The sequence below is a fragment of the Meleagris gallopavo genome, chromosome 29, assembly GCF_905368555.1.
Source record: "Meleagris gallopavo chromosome 29, MGAL_WU_HG_1.1, whole genome shotgun sequence".
In the NCBI taxonomy this organism is placed as follows: Eukaryota; Metazoa; Chordata; class Aves; order Galliformes; family Phasianidae; genus Meleagris; species Meleagris gallopavo.
The window spans coordinates 658,910-677,581 of NC_139432.1; the positions used below are offsets into that span (position 1 = coordinate 658,910).

General features: G+C 51.8%; 4 protein-coding genes across 4 annotated transcripts; 2 read left to right on the forward strand and 2 right to left on the reverse strand.

Moving 5' to 3' along the window:
- Nucleotides 1–3,670: 3,670 nt before the first annotated feature.
- LOC146542558 (uncharacterized) lies at nt 3,671–5,071 on the reverse strand. Its single transcript, XM_085210779.1, has 3 exons — nt 4,937–5,071; nt 4,356–4,508; nt 3,671–4,006 (listed from the first exon to the last, which is right to left on the reverse strand). Exons 1-3 carry the CDS (start codon nt 5,069–5,071, stop codon nt 3,671–3,673), a joined length of 624 nt encoding a protein of 207 aa, XP_085066905.1.
- A 1,432-nt stretch (nt 5,072–6,503) lies between these two features.
- LOC146542559 (feather beta keratin-like) lies at nt 6,504–7,555 on the forward strand. The gene is made up of 3 exons (XM_085210780.1): nt 6,504–6,530; nt 6,717–6,869; nt 7,220–7,555. The coding sequence occupies exons 1-3, from the start codon at nt 6,504–6,506 to the stop codon at nt 7,553–7,555; spliced, it is 516 nt and encodes a 171-aa protein (XP_085066906.1).
- Nucleotides 7,556–12,539: 4,984 nt separating this feature from the next.
- On the reverse strand, nt 12,540–13,591 carry LOC146542560 (feather beta keratin-like). Its single transcript, XM_085210781.1, has 3 exons — nt 13,565–13,591; nt 13,226–13,378; nt 12,540–12,875 (listed from the first exon to the last, which is right to left on the reverse strand). The coding sequence occupies exons 1-3, from the start codon at nt 13,589–13,591 to the stop codon at nt 12,540–12,542; spliced, it is 516 nt and encodes a 171-aa protein (XP_085066907.1).
- A 1,186-nt stretch (nt 13,592–14,777) lies between these two features.
- Nucleotides 14,778–16,424, forward strand: LOC146542561 (uncharacterized). The gene is made up of 3 exons (XM_085210782.1): nt 14,778–14,951; nt 15,587–15,739; nt 16,089–16,424. Exons 1-3 carry the CDS (start codon nt 14,778–14,780, stop codon nt 16,422–16,424), a joined length of 663 nt encoding a protein of 220 aa, XP_085066908.1.
- The last annotated feature ends 2,248 nt before the right edge of the window (nt 16,425–18,672 follow it).

The following is an 18,672-nucleotide window of genomic DNA, read 5'->3' on the forward strand; positions in this document are numbered from 1 at the left end:
CAAGCTGCAGGAGCACACTGATGGTTCATGTTTACATTTCCATCCACCAGGACACCCACCACCTTCTCCACAAGGAGATCCTCTCCCAGTCTGTATACGCATTTGGGGTTACTCCGACCCAAGTGCAAAACCTCGCACTCTGCCATGTTGAACCTCATTATGTTCACACAGGCCCAGCTTTTGAGTTTGTCAAAATCCCTCTGGATGGCTTCCCTTCCTTCTAACATGTCAGCTACACCACTCAGCTTTGTGTCATCGGCAAACTTGCTGAGGGTACACTCAAGCCCACGGTCAGTGTCATTGAGGAAGATGTTGAGGAGCGCCAGAACCAACGCCGGCCCCTGGGGAGCACTGCTCATAATCAGCCTCCCCCTGGATATAGTGCCATTCACCACACCCCTCTGTCTACGGCCTTCCAACCAATTCCTTATCCGCTGAATAGTCCACCCCACAAGACTGTATCTCTCCAATTGAGACGTAAGGATATGGGGGGGGGGACCATGTCAAAAGCCTTGCACAAACCCAGGTAGATGGCATTGGCCACTTCCCCTTCCTCCACCAATGACATCACTCCACCACAGAAGGCCACCAGACTGGTCAGGCAAAACCTTCTTCTGGCAAAGCCACGTCTTATAGGAGGATCTGTCCCATGATCTTCCCAGGCACAGCGGTGAGACTCACCGGCCTTTAGTTCCCCGGGTCCTCCTTCCTCCCTTTCTTGTGAGTGAGAGTGATGCTTCCTTTTTTTCCGTTCCCCGGGGACATCACCCAAGAGCCATGACTTTTCAAGTATGACGGAGAGCTCATCAGACACATCAGCCAGCTCCTTTAGGGCCCTGCGATGTATGCCATTTGGCCCCACAGACACGAACACATCCAGTCTCATGAAGGGTTCTCGGTCTCCCTCTGCCCTTACAGAGAGAGGGGATTTACTCTTCCAGGTCCCACCTAGAGGCCCACGGTTGCGAGCTTCAGGGACACCACAGATACAAGAATCCTGCCTGCCAGAGAAGATCGAGGCAAAACCTCATCCACTGCCTCAGCCTTCTCCATATCAGTTGTAGTCAGAGATAATTTTCTCGACCAATGCCAGGTGGTGCCATCTTCCTTCTAAAGGTGTGGCTGAAACAGCCGCAGTAACGCATCACACTTTTAGCACAGCATCACTTCCTTGTCTGTTTCCCACCCACCCTGCAACCCCACCGAGCAGGCTACGATCTCACCGCGATGGAGTTAACATACCCCGCAACAGCTCACTTGGTGCTGTGCTGTAGGTTCACATAACTACACATCTGATCACGACACCAGGGGGGGAAATTACAGATATCATGTTTCTTTAACGGTTGCTGATCACAATCTTGACCGGCTTGCTCTTGAGATTGTTCTCTATCATCCTGTTTTCTGTGATCTGTGCCACATTCTCTCCTCTGCCATGCAGCCCATCTGAGAGCTTGTGTCCGTCTTCCTCCGCACCGGTCTTGAGCCTAGTCCAGCACTCGCATCCTACATGGCTATCATCTTTGCATTTCCACAACCGTCGCTTGCAGTACATTAACAACAAAAGTCTTGCTTTTCTCCTCTGGCAGTTGATTGATAAAAGATATAAGGTGTGGTAACTTTCCCTCTTTTTCCTCTGGGCCAATTACAACTGCTTTTCAGTGTTCTGAACATCCTTGGAAAACCAACATTCACCTATTTATTCCTCTCCGGTAGGTATTGCTTTATTTTTCTAAGGTTAGACAGTTAGTTAAGAGCACCAGCCTAGAACCAGCCCCAGAGCAGTGTGGAGGAGGATGGCAGGGTGGGTGGGAGGATATGGACAGGTGTGTGTCACTGCTGCCTCCTCCCATGGTTCTGAACTTCACGCCAAACTAGTGTGGAATCCTTAAACACAGATAGGATGGTTGAAGGACGTACGCTGTGACGCTGGGCTCCTTCAGCATGACGATATTCACAGAATCACAGCAGCACAGAAGCACAGAAGCAGAGAAGCACAGCACTGTCGAGGGTGGAAGGGACCTCTAGAGAGCATCAGGACCAACTGTCCCATGTGGGCACGTTCCCTACAGCAGGTAGTACAGGTAGACGTGCAGACAGGTCTGGAGTATCTCCTGAGGAGGAGACTCCACAACCTATCCAAACTGCCTGTTCCAGAGCTTCATCACTCATATTCTATTCCAGGTGACATTACACTCAGCAAGAAAAGCTGAGGAAAGAGAAGGAGGACAGGAGAGTCACCTTGCGAAAACATCTGTCCTCTCCTACCGCTTCTAAGCAATTGGACGCCGTGCATCTCTAGACATGGCTGAATATCACTTCCTGAAGGGAAGAAGAACATACCTGTTTTCTCTCTCTTTGCTTCCATGCAGCCTCTGCTTGCTTCCCCATTTCACTTGCCTTTAATTATCTTCGTCTTATCTCAAGCCCTGAGCCTTCTCTTTCCATTCAAGCTTCTCAGTCCCCTATTTCTTTCAGGAGGGCGACTGAGAGAGTGGTCTAATCAACCTCTCTTGGCTTTCATTCAGAAACCACCACAATGGGCAGAAGACTATGATGGGACGACGCATTAGAGGAAGGCCCAAATTGACCCTTGGCATATTGCATGACACATCAAATTGTGTGCAGCAATTAAACCACGGAGAGTAATTCCCAAAGGAGCCACTCCTCAGAGGTTGGGTGTACTGTTAGGATCTGACAAGTGACTGTCTTTGCATCCCTTCCTTTCCCCCTTTAGTTTTTCCTTCCCTTCTTACACTGTATTTAATTTGACACGTGAGTTCTTCTCATTCCTCCTAGTCCTATTGTGATCTCTATATCAAAGAGAGTGCGGAGCAACCGAGACTCTGGCGGGATCTTTTTTGCATACCTGGGACATTGCACTGGCTTATAGGGCCGTTTGGGAGCTCTCCAAGGAAGTGCAGTGTCCAGCAGCAAAGGCTGCAGAGAGACTGGCAGCCAAGGAAAGGGACCTGCGGAATAGCCACAGGACACAGCTGGCCACCATCACACAGGTTCTGCCAAAGCCCTGATAGGCAGCTGGCTTGAGGCCATCCAGACTTCACTTCACGTACAACTTCCGTACTCTCAGAGCCGTCACGGAGTTAACTAGATCAATCTATGCCCGTGACGGGGGGGCAGTAGGCCTCTCGGCCCCTGGGTTCAAGTGAACATTCCTGAGATATCTTACCAATTGTTCAGAACAGCAGTCAGAACCACTTCCCAGAACGAATACAGAGAAACATCTCTCCCCAAACACATTAGGGCACAGGCTTCGTAGGAGAACGGAGAACACACAGGCAATGATTAGGATGCAGTCAAATTTATTGAGGCAAAAGAGAGAAACGATGTCACACACCCAGGAAGCACCATGAACAGATGACAGCCCGCAGTGCATGAATCTAATGGGTGAACTGCCATCTATCCATCTGCCCTTTCCACAGAGGGAGAAGGGCCATCAGGTCCTCCCTCGGCTGGTTTTGTGGGACTGATTGTCCAGAGGAGCAGATGGTGATGAGCAATGGCACCGGAAGGAGACGAGAGATAGAAAAGGGGGAAGGAAGACACGGATCACATTTTCAGTGTGATCGGACTGGCTCCATTGCTTTGACTCAAGTCCCACAAAGATTTTGTGCACCCTGGGGATCTTTCTCCAGGGCCGCTGCCAGCAGCTTTAGCAGGGGAAGCACCTCCTGCCACTGAAGCGGCCGCCAAAGCCAGAGAGGCCAAAGCCTCCAGAGGAGATGGGCACACCCTCAGAGCTGAGGATGCTGCCAACGGCAGCGGAGGTGGAGGATCCGACGGCGGTGTTCTGCGGGAAGGAGCTGAGGATGGGTCCGGGCAGGGTCACCACCACGGGAGAGGGCTGGATGAAGACGTTGGAGTCCTGGCACTGCCTGACGCAGGGCTCGTTGCAGCTGCTGCCCAGAGGGGTGGGGCCGCAGGGCTGGCAGGGCAGGCGTGGCACGCACTGGTCATAGCAGGACATGGCTTGAGTGTGGAGGGGCACCTGTTGGGACAGAGGGTCAGGAGGACACCAAAGCGAGAGAGGAGCATCCCGCCATCCCAGCAGGAGAGAGCCAAGGCACTGTGCTGGCCGGGGATATGGAGGCTGTGTAAGGAAATCTGTTTTCCAGTTCTTCCCTAAAGCTCCCATGCTACAGCCAATCGCTACCAGGTTAATGACTAGCCCGTAGCACAGCTCAGGCAAGACCCAGCATCTCTCCCTCTCGCACGTGCCGCCCCATTCCCCATAACACAGTAGGCTGCTTTCCCAAAACACAACATAATGTGGAGGCACTTGTATGTGCAGAGAAATCCCAAAAGAAGAAGAGCTTGTGAAAGGGCTTTGCACTCACCTCGTTCCCAGGGAGACGGAGGCAAGAGGAGTGAATGATTGAGTGAGGAGTTGGGCCTGCTTTTATACCACTCCAGCACTGCCCCAGGCCCACAGTCACTCTACGCAGACTGTAATTTTCCACGAGACTCACCTCAAATGTAAATTCTCTCTTCTAGTGGCACAGGTTGGCTTTTTGGTTTCTGTCAACCCTGACATTTCATTTCCTTCTTCCCGACCTTCACAAATTGGCTGTGCGGACACCTTTCAAGTTCCAGGATGACAGGCACAAGGAATTTCCTTGCAGAAACACGTCACCATGGGTGTAAGATGCATCCCAAGTGCCCGAGGGATTCTGTGCTACAGGCACTGCACGTGTCTCAGGGGAAATGTCATGACTTATTTGTAACCACCTTATCAGCAACGAAGGCATGTTCTCCTACCAATGCAGTCCCTTTCAAGACACCCAGAGCCTTTGTTGCCTGCATTCCCATTTGGTCCTTCTCCCTCCCTGCCTGTGCCTCAGGCTGCTCATTCCCTGGAACGGCAGGTGGGCAGTGCTGCTGCTTGCAAATGCAGTAAGCATACAGCTTACTGTTCTACGAACACGATCGAATGTTCACCGGCCATCATCCACTCTCGTGGCAGTTTCTTGGTCATCAGTCTACCCATGCCATCAGCTTTTTTGTGGAACAACATTTCCTTCCTTTCGCCAAAAGTCCCGCGGAATCTGGCCATCCTCTAGAGTAGATGACTGTGCTGGTTTTCTCGTCGGCGCCTTGCTCCATCTCCTCTCAGGAATGGAGTTACTCTGTGCGCGGAGGATCCCTCCATGGTGCTCAGGTCAGCAGACAGCACACACAGGGTGCCAAACGGGTGGCTCATAGCCAATCCAAAATCAGATTCAGAATTGCCGTGTGTCAGGAAAGTCTCTTCAGGAAGCTTGGCTTCTAAAGATATTCTCTTTGTACTCTCAGAACGCATCCCAGCTCCCTCCGTGCCTGCAGGGCAGGGAGTACTTTGTATGGGAGATCTCCTGCAACTATGGCCCTTTTGATCACATCCATTCCTCAAACATCCCCAGCCATCTGACAGTTCTGGGAGCCACCAGGTTTCACTTGCTTGAGGAGAGGACACATGCCTCTCCAAAAGAGCTGTTTTTTTCACGAGGCTGAGGACAGCTCATTCAGAACCTTGTTCACTATTCTTCAGCAGCTTCACTATGGCCATCTTATTGAGGACAGTGCCAAAAGCCTTACTGAACTCCAGCAAGAATATATCCTGTTCTCTTCCCTGTCCACCAGGCTTTCTATTTCATTGTAGACACTTATCAGCTTGATCAGACCATGGTGAATCCATGCTGATTACAGCATCCGATACCTTCAGACTCTGTGTGCCAGGAAGCAGTTTTCAGGATGCACTGCTCCAGCAGCTCCATACGACTGAAACGTACACTCCAGTAGCTCCCTCGCATCTGCTTCTTGGTCTTCTTAAACAGGAGTGAGATGCACCTTCCCCCAGTCTTTGAGGCACTTCTCCCAGTCACCAACCGACGTTGGTGATCAAGAGTGGACAGCTCCCTCAGCACTCATGGGTGCATCTCATCATGGGACAAATGAGCCTAAGGTGTTAGAAATATCCAGTTTGCTCAGGTTTTCCTTGACCCAAAGGTACATCTCGATAGCTCCCGTTTTCAGCCTGGCCTCTGAGCCATGCGATTCACTTGCTGGACACGAAAGAAACAAAGAAGACAATCAGGACCTCAGCATTTTTGCTGTCCCGAGTGACTAACCAGGTCTCCTACTTACTTCAGGAGAACACTCACATGTTCTCTTATTTTCCTTTAACCACTCAGACCCAGCTGAAGCCTCTTTTGTTGCCCTTGATGTCCTTTGCAAGACTGCTTTCTATCAGGCCTTAGGCTTTCCCCACCTGATCCCTGGCTGCATGGACACTCAGGCGTTATTCCGCCCACGTTACCCATCCTGGCTTCCATCCTCCAGATGTTTCATATTTTTGGTTTTGGGTATTTCCAGCAGCTTTGCTTTCCCCCATGTTAGGCCACTTGACAATTTACCTGACAGAAATCTTGGTGGCTGGAGGTTCTGAGCTTGCTGCACTATTGCCTGGACTGTGAGATTTCAGTGGGAGGAGGGGACTTGAGAGAACCATGGAGCATGTCTGCGAGGATGAGAAGGTGCTAAGCTGCAGATTGTAGTGCCGTGAGGAGATGGCTCTCTTCCTACTAAGGCAATTGCCAACCATTCCTTGGGTCTCTCAGCTGAGCACTTGAAAGAAGTTATCTTGGCAAAATAGTCATGACAGGAATGGGGAAATTAAATGGCAGAGTCAGGGGAATTAAAACCACCACCTCTGCCATTAGGAAGGATTATTTGCATTTGAGGTGAGTCTCTGGGAAAATTACCGCTTGCTTAGAGTGACTGCTGGCCTCAGGCAGCACACAAGCCGTATAAAAGTGGGTCCATCTCCTCTCTCTCTCACCCACTCCTCTTGCCTCCATCTCCCTGGGAACGAGGTGAGTCTGAAGCCCTTTCACCATCCCCTCTTCCTCCACAACTTCTCTGCTCATGCAAGAGTCTGCATCCTCTGTTGAGTCTTGGCACGGCAGCACAAACTGGGAGAGGAAAGGGGGCAGCAAGTGGGGTATCTGGCTAAGAGGTCTCCTGAGCCACAGGCAAGGCAGGGACCTGCCTGAGCCTGGCTGCTGCTGGCAGGACCTGTGGGGCCACTGGGAAAGACAAGAACACGGGCTCCCTTACACAGCCTCCATATCCCCGGCCAGCACAGTGCCTTGGCTCTCACCTGCTGGGATGGCGGGATGCTCCTCTCTCGCTTCGGTGTCCTCCTGACCCTCTGTCCCAACAGGTGCCCCTCCACACTCAAGCCATGTCCTGCTACGACCAGTGCGTGCCACGCCTGCCCTGCCAGCCCTGCGGCCCCACCCCTCTGGGCAGCAGCTGCAACGAGCCCTGCGTCAGGCAGTGCCAGGACTCCAACGTCTTCATCCAGCCCTCTCCCGTGGTGGTGACCCTGCCCGGACCCATCCTCAGCTCCTTCCCGCAGAACACCGCCGTCGGATCCTCCACCTCCGCTGCCGTTGGCAGCATCCTCAGCTCTGAGGGTGTGCCCATCTCCTCTGGAGGCTTTGGCCTCTCTGGCTTTGGCGGCCGCTTCAGTGGCAGGAGGTGCTTCCCCTGCTAAAGCTGCTGGCAGCGGCCCTGGAGAAAGATCCCCAGGGTGCACAAAATCTTTGTGGGACTTGAGTCAAAGCAATGGAGCCAGTCCGATCACACTGAAAATGTGATCCGTGTCTTCCTTCCCCCTTTTCTATCTCTCGTCTCCTTCCGGTGCCATTGCTCATCACCATCTGCTCCTCTGGACAATCAGTCCCACAAAACCAGCCGAGGGAGGACCTGATGGCCCTTCTCCCTCTGTGGAAAGGGCAGATGGATAGATGGCAGTTCACCCATTAGATTCATGCACTGCGGGCTGTCATCTGTTCATGGTGCTTCCTGGGTGTGTGACATCGTTTCTCTCTTTTGCCTCAATAAATTTGACTGCATCCTAATCATTGCCTGTGTGTTCTCCGTTCTCCTACGAAGCCTGTGCCCTAATGTGTTTGGGGAGAGATGTTTCTCTGTATTCGTTCTGGGAAGTGGTTCTGACTGCTGTTCTGAACAATTGGTAAGATATCTCAGGAATGTTCACTTGAACCCAGGGGCCGAGAGGCCTACTGCCCCCCCGTCACGGGCATAGATTGATCTAGTTAACTCCGTGACGGCTCTGAGAGTACGGAAGTTGTACGTGAAGTGAAGTCTGGATGGCCTCAAGCCAGCTGCCTATCAGGGCTTTGGCAGAACCTGTGTGATGGTGGCCAGCTGTGTCCTGTGGCTATTCCGCAGGTCCCTTTCCTTGGCTGCCAGTCTCTCTGCAGCCTTTGCTGCTGGACACTGCACTTCCTTGGAGAGCTCCCAAACGGCCCTATAAGCCAGTGCAATGTCCCAGGTATGCAAAAAAGATCCCGCCAGAGTCTCGGTTGCTCCGCACTCTCTTTGATATAGAGATCACAATAGGACTAGGAGGAATGAGAAGAACTCACGTGTCAAATTAAATACAGTGTAAGAAGGGAAGGAAAAACTAAAGGGGGAAAGGAAGGGATGCAAAGACAGTCACTTGTCAGATCCTAACAGTACACCCAACCTCTGAGGAGTGGCTCCTTTGGGAATTACTCTCCGTGGTTTAATTGCTGCACACAATTTGATGTGTCATGCAATATGCCAAGGGTCAATTTGGGCCTTCCTCTAATGCGTCGTCCCATCATAGTCTTCTGCCCATTGTGGTGGTTTCTGAATGAAAGCCAAGAGAGGTTGATTAGACCACTCTCTCAGTCGCCCTCCTGAAAGAAATAGGGGACTGAGAAGCTTGAATGGAAAGAGAAGGCTCAGGGCTTGAGATAAGACGAAGATAATTAAAGGCAAGTGAAATGGGGAAGCAAGCAGAGGCTGCATGGAAGCAAAGAGAGAGAAAACAGGTATGTTCTTCTTCCCTTCAGGAAGTGATATTCAGCCATGTCTAGAGATGCACGGCGTCCAATTGCTTAGAAGCGGTAGGAGAGGACAGATGTTTTCGCAAGGTGACTCTCCTGTCCTCCTTCTCTTTCCTCAGCTTTTCTTGCTGAGTGTAATGTCACCTGGAATAGAATATGAGTGATGAAGCTCTGGAACAGGCAGTTTGGATAGGTTGTGGAGTCTCCTCCTCAGGAGATACTCCAGACCTGTCTGCACGTCTACCTGTACTACCTGCTGTAGGGAACGTGCCCACATGGGACAGTTGGTCCTGATGCTCTCTAGAGGTCCCTTCCACCCTCGACAGTGCTGTGCTTCTCTGCTTCTGTGCTTCTGTGCTGCTGTGATTCTGTGAATATCGTCATGCTGAAGGAGCCCAGCGTCACAGCGTACGTCCTTCAACCATCCTATCTGTGTTTAAGGATTCCACACTAGTTTGGCGTGAAGTTCAGAACCATGGGAGGAGGCAGCAGTGACACACACCTGTCCATATCCTCCCACCCACCCTGCCATCCTCCTCCACACTGCTCTGGGGCTGGTTCTAGGCTGGTGCTCTTAACTAACTGTCTAACCTTAGAAAAATAAAGCAATACCTACCGGAGAGGAATAAATAGGTGAATGTTGGTTTTCAAGGATGTTCAGAACACTGAAAAGCAGTTGTAATTGGCCCAGAGGAAAAAGAGGGAAAGTTACCACACCTTATATCTTTTATCAATCAACTGCCAGAGGAGAAAAGCAAGACTTTTGTTGTTAATGTACTGCAAGCGACGGTTGTGGAAATGCAAAGATGATAGCCATGTAGGATGCGAGTGCTGGACTAGGCTCAAGACCGGTGCGGAGGAAGACGGACACAAGCTCTCAGATGGGCTGCATGGCAGAGGAGAGAATGTGGCACAGATCACAGAAAACAGGATGATAGAGAACAATCTCAAGAGCAAGCCGGTCAAGATTGTGATCAGCAACCGTTAAAGAAACATGATATCTGTAATTTCCCCCCCTGGTGTCGTGATCAGATGTGTAGTTATGTGAACCTACAGCACAGCACCAAGTGAGCTGTTGCGGGGTATGTTAACTCCATCGCGGTGAGATCGTAGCCTGCTCGGTGGGGTTGCAGGGTGGGTGGGAAACAGACAAGGAAGTGATGCTGTGCTAAAAGTGTGATGCGTTACTGCGGCTGTTTCAGCCACACCTTTAGAAGGAAGATGGCACCACCTGGCATTGGTCGAGAAAATTATCTCTGACTACAACTGATATGGAGAAGGCTGAGGCAGTGGATGAGGTTTTGCCTCGATCTTCTCTGGCAGGCAGGATTCTTGTATCTGTGGTGTCCCTGAAGCTCACAACCGTGGGCCTCTAGGTGGGACCTGGAAGAGTAAATCCCCTCTCTCTGTAAGGGCAGAGGGAGACCGAGAACCCTTCATGAGACTGGATGTGTTCGTGTCTGTGGGGCCAAATGGCATACATCGCAGGGCCCTAAAGGAGCTGGCTGATGTGTCTGATGAGCTCTCCGTCATACTTGAAAAGTCATGGCTCTTGGGTGATGTCCCCGGGGAACGGAAAAAAAGGAAGCATCACTCTCACTCACAAGAAAGGGAGGAAGGAGGACCCGGGGAACTAAAGGCCGGTGAGTCTCACCGCTGTGCCTGGGAAGATCATGGGACAGATCCTCCTATAAGACGTGGCTTTGCCAGAAGAAGGTTTTGCCTGACCAGTCTGGTGGCCTTCTGTGGTGGAGTGATGTCATTGGTGGAGGAAGGGGAAGTGGCCAATGCCATCTACCTGGGTTTGTGCAAGGCTTTTGACATGGTCCCCCCCCCCATATCCTTACGTCTCAATTGGAGAGATACAGTCTTGTGGGGTGGACTATTCAGCGGATAAGGAATTGGTTGGAAGGCCGTAGACAGAGGGGTGTGGTGAATGGCACTATATCCAGGGGGAGGCTGATTATGAGCAGTGCTCCCCAGGGGCCGGCGTTGGTTCTGGCGCTCCTCAACATCTTCCTCAATGACACTGACCGTGGGCTTGAGTGTACCCTCAGCAAGTTTGCCGATGACACAAAGCTGAGTGGTGTAGCTGACATGTTAGAAGGAAGGGAAGCCATCCAGAGGGATTTTGACAAACTCAAAAGCTGGGCCTGTGTGAACATAATGAGGTTCAACATGGCAGAGTGCGAGGTTTTGCACTTGGGTCGGAGTAACCCCAAATGCGTATACAGACTGGGAGAGGATCTCCTTGTGGAGAAGGTGGTGGGTGTCCTGGTGGATGGAAATGTAAACATGAACCATCAGTGTGCTCCTGCAGCTTGGAAGGTCAATGGTACCCTAGACTCCATCAGAAGAGAGGTGGCCAGCATGGATGGGGAGGTGGTTGTCCCTCTCTACCCTGCCCTTGTGAGACCCCACCTGGAGACCTGTGTTCAGGGCTGGGGCACCCAATTACGGGAAAGATGTAGAGCTGTTGGAGAGGGTCCAGAAGGTGATTAGAGGACTGGAGCAACTCCACCATGAAGACAGGCTGAGGATGCTGGGCTTGTTCAGCATGAAGACAAAAAGACAGTGAGGAGAGCTCATTGCAGTCTTCCAGTATTTAAAAAGGGGATTATAAACAGGAGGGCAATCAACTTTTTACAAGGGTAGACAGTAATAGGAAAAGGGGGAATAGTTATAAGCTCAAGGAGGGAAGGCTTACGTTGGATGTCAGGGGCAAGTTCTTTACAGAGAGAGTGATGAGGTGCTGGAACGGGTTGCCAGAGAGGCAGTGGATGCTCCATTCCTGGAGGTGTTCAAGACCAGGTTGGATAGGCCCCTGGGCAACCAGTTCTAGTCCCACATCTGGAGGTTGGTGGCCCTGCCTGGTGCAGGGGTGTTGAACCCGATGATCTGTGTGGATCTTTCTGACCCAAATCATTCTGTGATTCTATGATTCTGTGACAGGGAGGCAGCAAAGCTTGACCTGAAGGCCAGCGAAACCGTGGCACTGGTGGACGCTTTTGTCAAGTGGTAGTGGCAGTTCTCTCCCATGGGAGCCAACTGCTCACTGTTCCAGGTGAGTCCTGATGGGGAAAGGGTGATGGTTGCCAAGTGATATCTCACGCTATCGCTGAAGTCTCCAGAGCAGCTGATGATGTCCTGCTGGCAGCTGGAGTGTTTGCGGAGTAGAGTGAGTGATGCAGAGGCACAGACTGAGATGCACCACCATTTTATTGAGTGAAAAGAGGGGAACAAAATTACTCCAAGGGGTGGCCAACATGCAGGAATAACCAGGGACAGAGTCGGCACTGTGCGGCCATGGTGGATGTCTGACCTGCTTTCCATCTGCCTTTTGCGCAGAGGAAGAAGGGCCATCCTGTCCTCCCTAAGCTTGATTCCTGGGGTTGACAGACCAGAGGGGCGTAGGTGACAAACAAGGCATCAGGAGGCAAAGGAGAGAGTGGAAGAGGGGAAAGGCAAACATGGACAGTGCTTCCTGAGAGCCCATGGTGGACCTGTTCATTTGCAAGAACAGGCATTGTGTTGGCATTGCTTGGACCCTACAAAAACAAGATCCCAATGCTCCAGCGCAGCTCTGTTAATAAATTCTGGATCCTGGGAGGTCTTTCTCCAGGGCCGCTGCCAGCAGCTTTAGCAGGGGAAGAACCTCCTGCCACTGAAGCGGCCGCCAAAGCCAGAGAGGCCAAAGCCTCCAGAGGAGATGGGCACACCCTCAGAGCTGAGGATGCTGCCAACGGCAGCGGAGGTGGAGGATCCGACGGCGGTGTTCTGCGGGAAGGAGCTGAGGATGGGTCCGGGCAGGGTCACCACCACGGCAGAGGGTTGGATGAAGACGTTGGAGTCCTGGCACTGCCTGACGCAGGGCTCATTGCAGCTGCTGCCCAGAGGGGTGGGGCCGCAGGGCTGGCAGGGCAGGCGTGGCACGCACTGGTCGTAGCAGGACATGGCTTGAGTGTGGAGGGGCACCTGTTGGGACAGAGGGTCAGGAGGACACCGAAGCGAGAGAGGAGCATCCCGCCATCCCAGCAGGTGAGAGCCAAGGCACTGTGCTGGCCGGGGATATGGAGGCTGTGTAAGGGAGCCCGTGTTCTTGTCTTTCCCAGTGGCCCCACAGGTCCTGCCAGCAGCAGCCAGGCTCAGGCAGGTCCCTGCCTTGCCTGTGGCTCAGGAGACCTCTTAGCCAGATACCCCACTTGCTGCCCCCTTTCCTCTCCCAGTTTGTGCTGCCGTGCCAAGACTCAACAGAGGATGAAGACTCTTGCATGAGCAGAGAAGTTGTGGAGGAAGAGGGGATGGTGAAAGGGCTTCAGACTCACCTCGTTCCCAGGGAGATGGAGGCAAGAGGAGTGGGTGAGAGAGAGAGGAGATGGACCCACTTTTATACGGCTTGTGTGCTGCCTGAGGCCAGCAGTCACTCTAAGCAAGCGGTAATTTTCCCAGAGACTCACCTCAAATGCAAATAATCCTTCCTAATGGCAGAGGTGGTGGTTTTAATTCCCCTGACTCTGCCATTTAATTTCCCCATTCCTGTCATGACTATTTTGCCAAGATAACTTCTTTCAAGTGCTCAGCTGAGAGACCCAAGGAATGGTTGGCAATTGCCTTAGTAGGAAGAGAGCCATCTCCTCACGGCACTACAATCTGCAGCTTAGCACCTTCTCATCCTCGCAGACATGCTCCATGGTTCTCTCAAGTCCCCTCCTCCCACTGAAATCTCACAGTCCAGGCAATAGTGCAGCAAGCTCAGAACCTCCAGCCACCAAGATTTCTGTCAGGTAAATTGTCAAGTGGCCTAACATGGGGGAAAGCAAAGCTGCTGGAAATACCCAAAACCAAAAATATGAAACATCTGGAGGATGGAAGCCAGGATGGGTAACGTGGGCGGAATAACGCCTGAGTGTCCATGCAGCCAGGGATCAGGTGGGGAAAGCCTAAGGCCTGATAGAAAGCAGTCTTGCAAAGGACATCAAGGGCAACAAAAGAGGCTTCAGCTGGGTCTGAGTGGTTAAAGGAAAATAAGAGAACATGTGAGTGTTCTCCTGAAGTAAGTAGGAGACCTGGTTAGTCACTCGGGACAGCAAAAATGCTGAGGTCCTGATTGTCTTCTTTGTTTCTTTCGTGTCCAGCAAGTGAATCGCATGGCTCAGAGGCCAGGCTGAAAACGGGAGCTATCGAGATGTACCTTTGGGTCAAGGAAAACCTGAGCAAACTGGATATTTCTAACACCTTAGGCTCATTTGTCCCATGATGAGATGCACCCATGAGTGCTGAGGGAGCTGTCCACTCTTGATCACCAACGTCGGTTGGTGACTGGGAGAAGTGCCTCAAAGACTGGGGGAAGGTGCATCTCACTCCTGTTTAAGAAGACCAAGAAGCAGATGCGAGGGAGCTACTGGAGTGTACGTTTCAGTCGTATGGAGCTGCTGGAGCAGTGCATCCTGAAAACTGCTTCCTGGCACACAGAGTCTGAAGGTATTGGATGCTGTAATCAGCATGGATTCACCATGGTCTGATCAAGCTGATAAGTGTCTACAATGAAATAGAAAGCCTGGTGGACAGGGAAGAGAACAGGATATATTCTTGCTGGAGTTCAGTAAGGCTTTTGGCACTGTCCTCAATAAGATGGCCATAGTGAAGCTGCTGAAGAATAGTGAACAAGGTTCTGAATGAGCTGTCCTCAGCCTCGTGAAAAAAACAGCTCTTTTGGAGAGGCATGTGTCCTCTCCTCAAGCAAGTGAAACCTGGTGGCTCCCAGAACTGTCAGATGGCTGGGGATGTTTGAGGAATGGATGTGATCAAAAGGGCCATAGTTGCAGGAGATCTCCCATACAAAGTACTCCCTGCCCTGCAGGCACGGAGGGAGCTGGGATGCGTTCTGAGAGTACGAAGAGAATATCTTTAGAAGCCAAGCTTCCTGAAGAGACTTTCCTGACACACGGCAATTCTGAATCTGATTTTGGATTGGCTATGAGCCACCCGTTTGGCACCCTGTGTGTGCTGTCTGCTGACCTGAGCACCATGGAGGGATCCTCCGCGCACAGAGTAACTCCATTCCTGAGAGGAGATGGAGCAAGGCGCCGACGAGAAAACCAGCACAGTCATCTACTCTAGAGGATGGCCAGATTCCGCGGGACTTTTGGCGAAAGGAAGGAAATGTTGTTCCACCAAAAAGCTGATGGCATGGGTAGACTGATGACCAAGAAACTGCCACGAGAGTGGATGATGGCCGGTGAACATTCGATCGTGTTCGTAGAACAGTAAGCTGTATGCTTACTGCATTTGCAAGCAGCAGCACTGCCCACCTGCCGTTCCAGGGAATGAGCAGCCTGAGGCACAGGCAGGGAGGGAGAAGGACCAAATGGGAATGCAGGCAACAAAGGCTCTGGGTGTCTTGAAAGGGACTGCATTGGTAGGAGAACATGCCTTCGTTGCTGATAAGGTGGTTACAAATAAGTCATGACATTTCCCCTGAGACACGTGCAGTGCCTGTAGCACAGAATCCCTCGGGCACTTGGGATGCATCTTACACCCATGGTGACGTGTTTCTGCAAGGAAATTCCTTGTGCCTGTCATCCTGGAACTTGAAAGGTGTCCGCACAGCCAATTTGTGAAGGTCGGGAAGAAGGAAATGAAATGTCAGGGTTGACAGAAACCAAAAAGCCAACCTGTGCCACTAGAAGAGAGAATTTACATTTGAGGTGAGTCTCGTGGAAAATTACAGTCTGCGTAGAGTGACTGTGGGCCTGGGGCAGTGCTGGAGTGGTAAAAAAGCAGGCCCAACTCCTCACTCAATCATTCACTCCTCTTGCCTCCGTCTCCCTGGGAACGAGGTGAGTGCAAAGCCCTTTCACAAGCTCTTCTTCTTTTGGGATTTCTCTGCACATACAAGTGCCTCCACATTATGTTGTGTTTTGGGAAAGCAGCCTACTGTGTTATGGGGAATGGGGCGGCACGTGCGAGAGGGAGAGATGCTGGGTCTTGCATGAGCTGTGCTACGGGCTAGTCATTAACCTGGTAGCGATTGGCTGTAGCATGGGAGCTTTAGGGAAGAACTGGAAAACAGATTTCCTTACACAGCCTCCATATCCCCGGCCAGCACAGTGCCTTGGCTCTCTCCTGCTGGGATGGCGGGATGCTCCTCTCTCGCTTCGGTGTCCTCCTGACCCTCTGTCCCAACAGGTGCCCCTCCACACTCAAGCCATGTCCTGCTACGACCAGTGCGTGCCACGCCTGCCCTGCCAGCCCTGCGGCCCCACCCCTCTGGGCAGCAGCTGCAACGAGCCCTGCGTCAGGCAGTGCCAGGACTCCAACGTCTTCATCCAGCCCTCTCCCGTGGTGGTGACCCTGCCCGGACCCATCCTCAGCTCCTTCCCGCAGAACACCGCCGTCGGATCCTCCACCTCCGCTGCCGTTGGCAGCATCCTCAGCTCTGAGGGTGTGCCCATCTCCTCTGGAGGCTTTGGCCTCTCTGGCTTTGGCAGCCGCTTCAGTGGCAGGAGGTTCTTCCCCTGCTAAAGCTGCTGGCAGCGGCCCTGGAGAAAGATCCCCAGGGTGCACAAAATCTTTGTGGGACTTGAGACAAAGCAATGGAGCCAGTCCGATCACACTGAAAATGTGATCCGTGTCTTCCTTCCCCCTTTTCTATCTCTCGTCTCCTTCCGGTGCCATTGCTCATCACCATCTGCTCCTCTGGACAATCAGTCCCACAAAACCAGCCGAGGGAGGACCTGATGGCCCTTCTCCCTCTGTGGAAAGGGCAGATGGATAGATGGCAGTTCACCCATTAGATTCATGCACTGCGGGCTGTCATCTGTTCATGGTGCTTCCTGGGTGTGTGACATCGTTTCTCTCTTTTGCCTCAATAAATTTGACTGCATCCTAATCATTGCCTGTGTGTTCTCCGTTCTCCTACGAAGCCTGTGCCCTAATGTGTTTGGGGAGAGATGTTTCTCTGTATTCGTTCTGGGAAGTGGTTCTGACTGCTGTTCTGAACAATTGGTAAGATATCTCAGGAATGTTCACTTGAACCCAGGGGCCGAGAGGCCTACTGCCCCCCCGTCACGGGCATAGATTGATCTAGTTAACTCCGTGACGGCTCTGAGAGTACGGAAGTTGTACGTGAAGTGAAGTCTGGATGGCCTCAAGCCAGCTGCCTATCAGGGCTTTGGCAGAACCTGTGTGATGGTGGCCAGCTGTGTCCTGTGGCTATTCCGCAGGTCCCTTTCCTTGGCTGCCAGTCTCTCTGCAGCCTTTGCTGCTGGACACTGCACTTCCTTGGAGAGCTCCCAAACGGCCCTATAAGCCAGTGCAATGTCCCAGGTATGCAAAAAAGATCCCGCCAGAGTCTCGGTTGCTCCGCACTCTCTTTGATATAGAGATCACAATAGGACTAGGAGGAATGAGAAGAACTCACGTGTCAAATTAAATACAGTGTAAGAAGGGAAGGAAAAACTAAAGGGGGAAAGGAAGGGATGCAAAGACAGTCACTTGTCAGATCCTAACAGTACACCCAACCTCTGAGGAGTGGCTCCTTTGGGAATTACTCTCCGTGGTTTAATTGCTGCACACAATTTGATGTGTCATGCAATATGCCAAGGGTCAATTTGGGCCTTCCTCTAATGCGTCGTCCCATCATAGTCTTCTGCCCATTGTGGTGGTTTCTGAATGAAAGCCAAGAGAGGTTGATTAGACCACTCTCTCAGTCGCCCTCCTGAAAGAAATAGGGGACTGAGAAGCTTGAATGGAAAGAGAAGGCTCAGGGCTTGAGATAAGACAAAGATAATTAAAGGCAAGTGAAATGGGGAAGCAAGCAGAGGCTGCATGGAAGCAAAGAGAGAGAAAACAGGTATGTTCTTCTTCCCTTCAGGAAGTGATATTCAGCCATGTCTAGAGATGCACGGCGTCCAATTGCTTAGAAGCGGTAGGAGAGGACAGATGTTTTCGCAAGGTGACTCTCCTGTCCTCCTTCTCTTTCCTCAGCTTTTCTTGCTGAGTGTAATGTCACCTGGAATAGAATATGAGTGATGAAGCTCTGGAACAGGCAGTTTGGATAGGTTGTGGAGTCTCCTCCTCAGGAGATACTCCAGACCTGTCTGCACGTCTACCTGTACTACCTGCTGTAGGGAACGTGCTCACATGGGACAGTTGGTCCTGATGCTCTCTAGAGGTCCCTTCCACTCTCGACAGTGCTGTGCTTCTCTGCTTCTATGCTTCTGTGCTGCTGTGATTCTGTGAATATCGTCATGCTGAAGGAGCCCAGCGTCACAGCGTACGTCCTTCAACCATCCTATCTGTGTTTAAGGATTCCACACTAGTTTGGCGTGAAGTTCAGAACCATGGGAGGAGGCAGCAGTGACACACACCTGTCCATATCCTCCCACCCACCCTGCCATCCTCCTCCACACTGCTCTGGGGCTGGTTCTAGGCTGGTGCTCTTAACTAACTGTCTAACCTTAGAAAAATAAAGCAATACCTACCGGAGAGGAATAAATAGGTGAATGTTGGTTTTCCAAGGATGTTCAGAACACTGAAAAGCAGTTGTAATTGGCCCAGAGGAAAAAGAGGGAAAGTTACCACACCTTATATCTTTTATCAATCAACTGCCAGAGGAGAAAAGCAAGACTTTTGTTGTTAATGTACTGCAAGCGACGGTTGTGGAAATGCAAAGATGATAGCCATGTAGGATGCGAGTGCTGGACTAGGCTCAAGACCGGTGCGGAGGAAGACGGACACAAGCTCTCAGATGGGCTGCATGGCAGAGGAG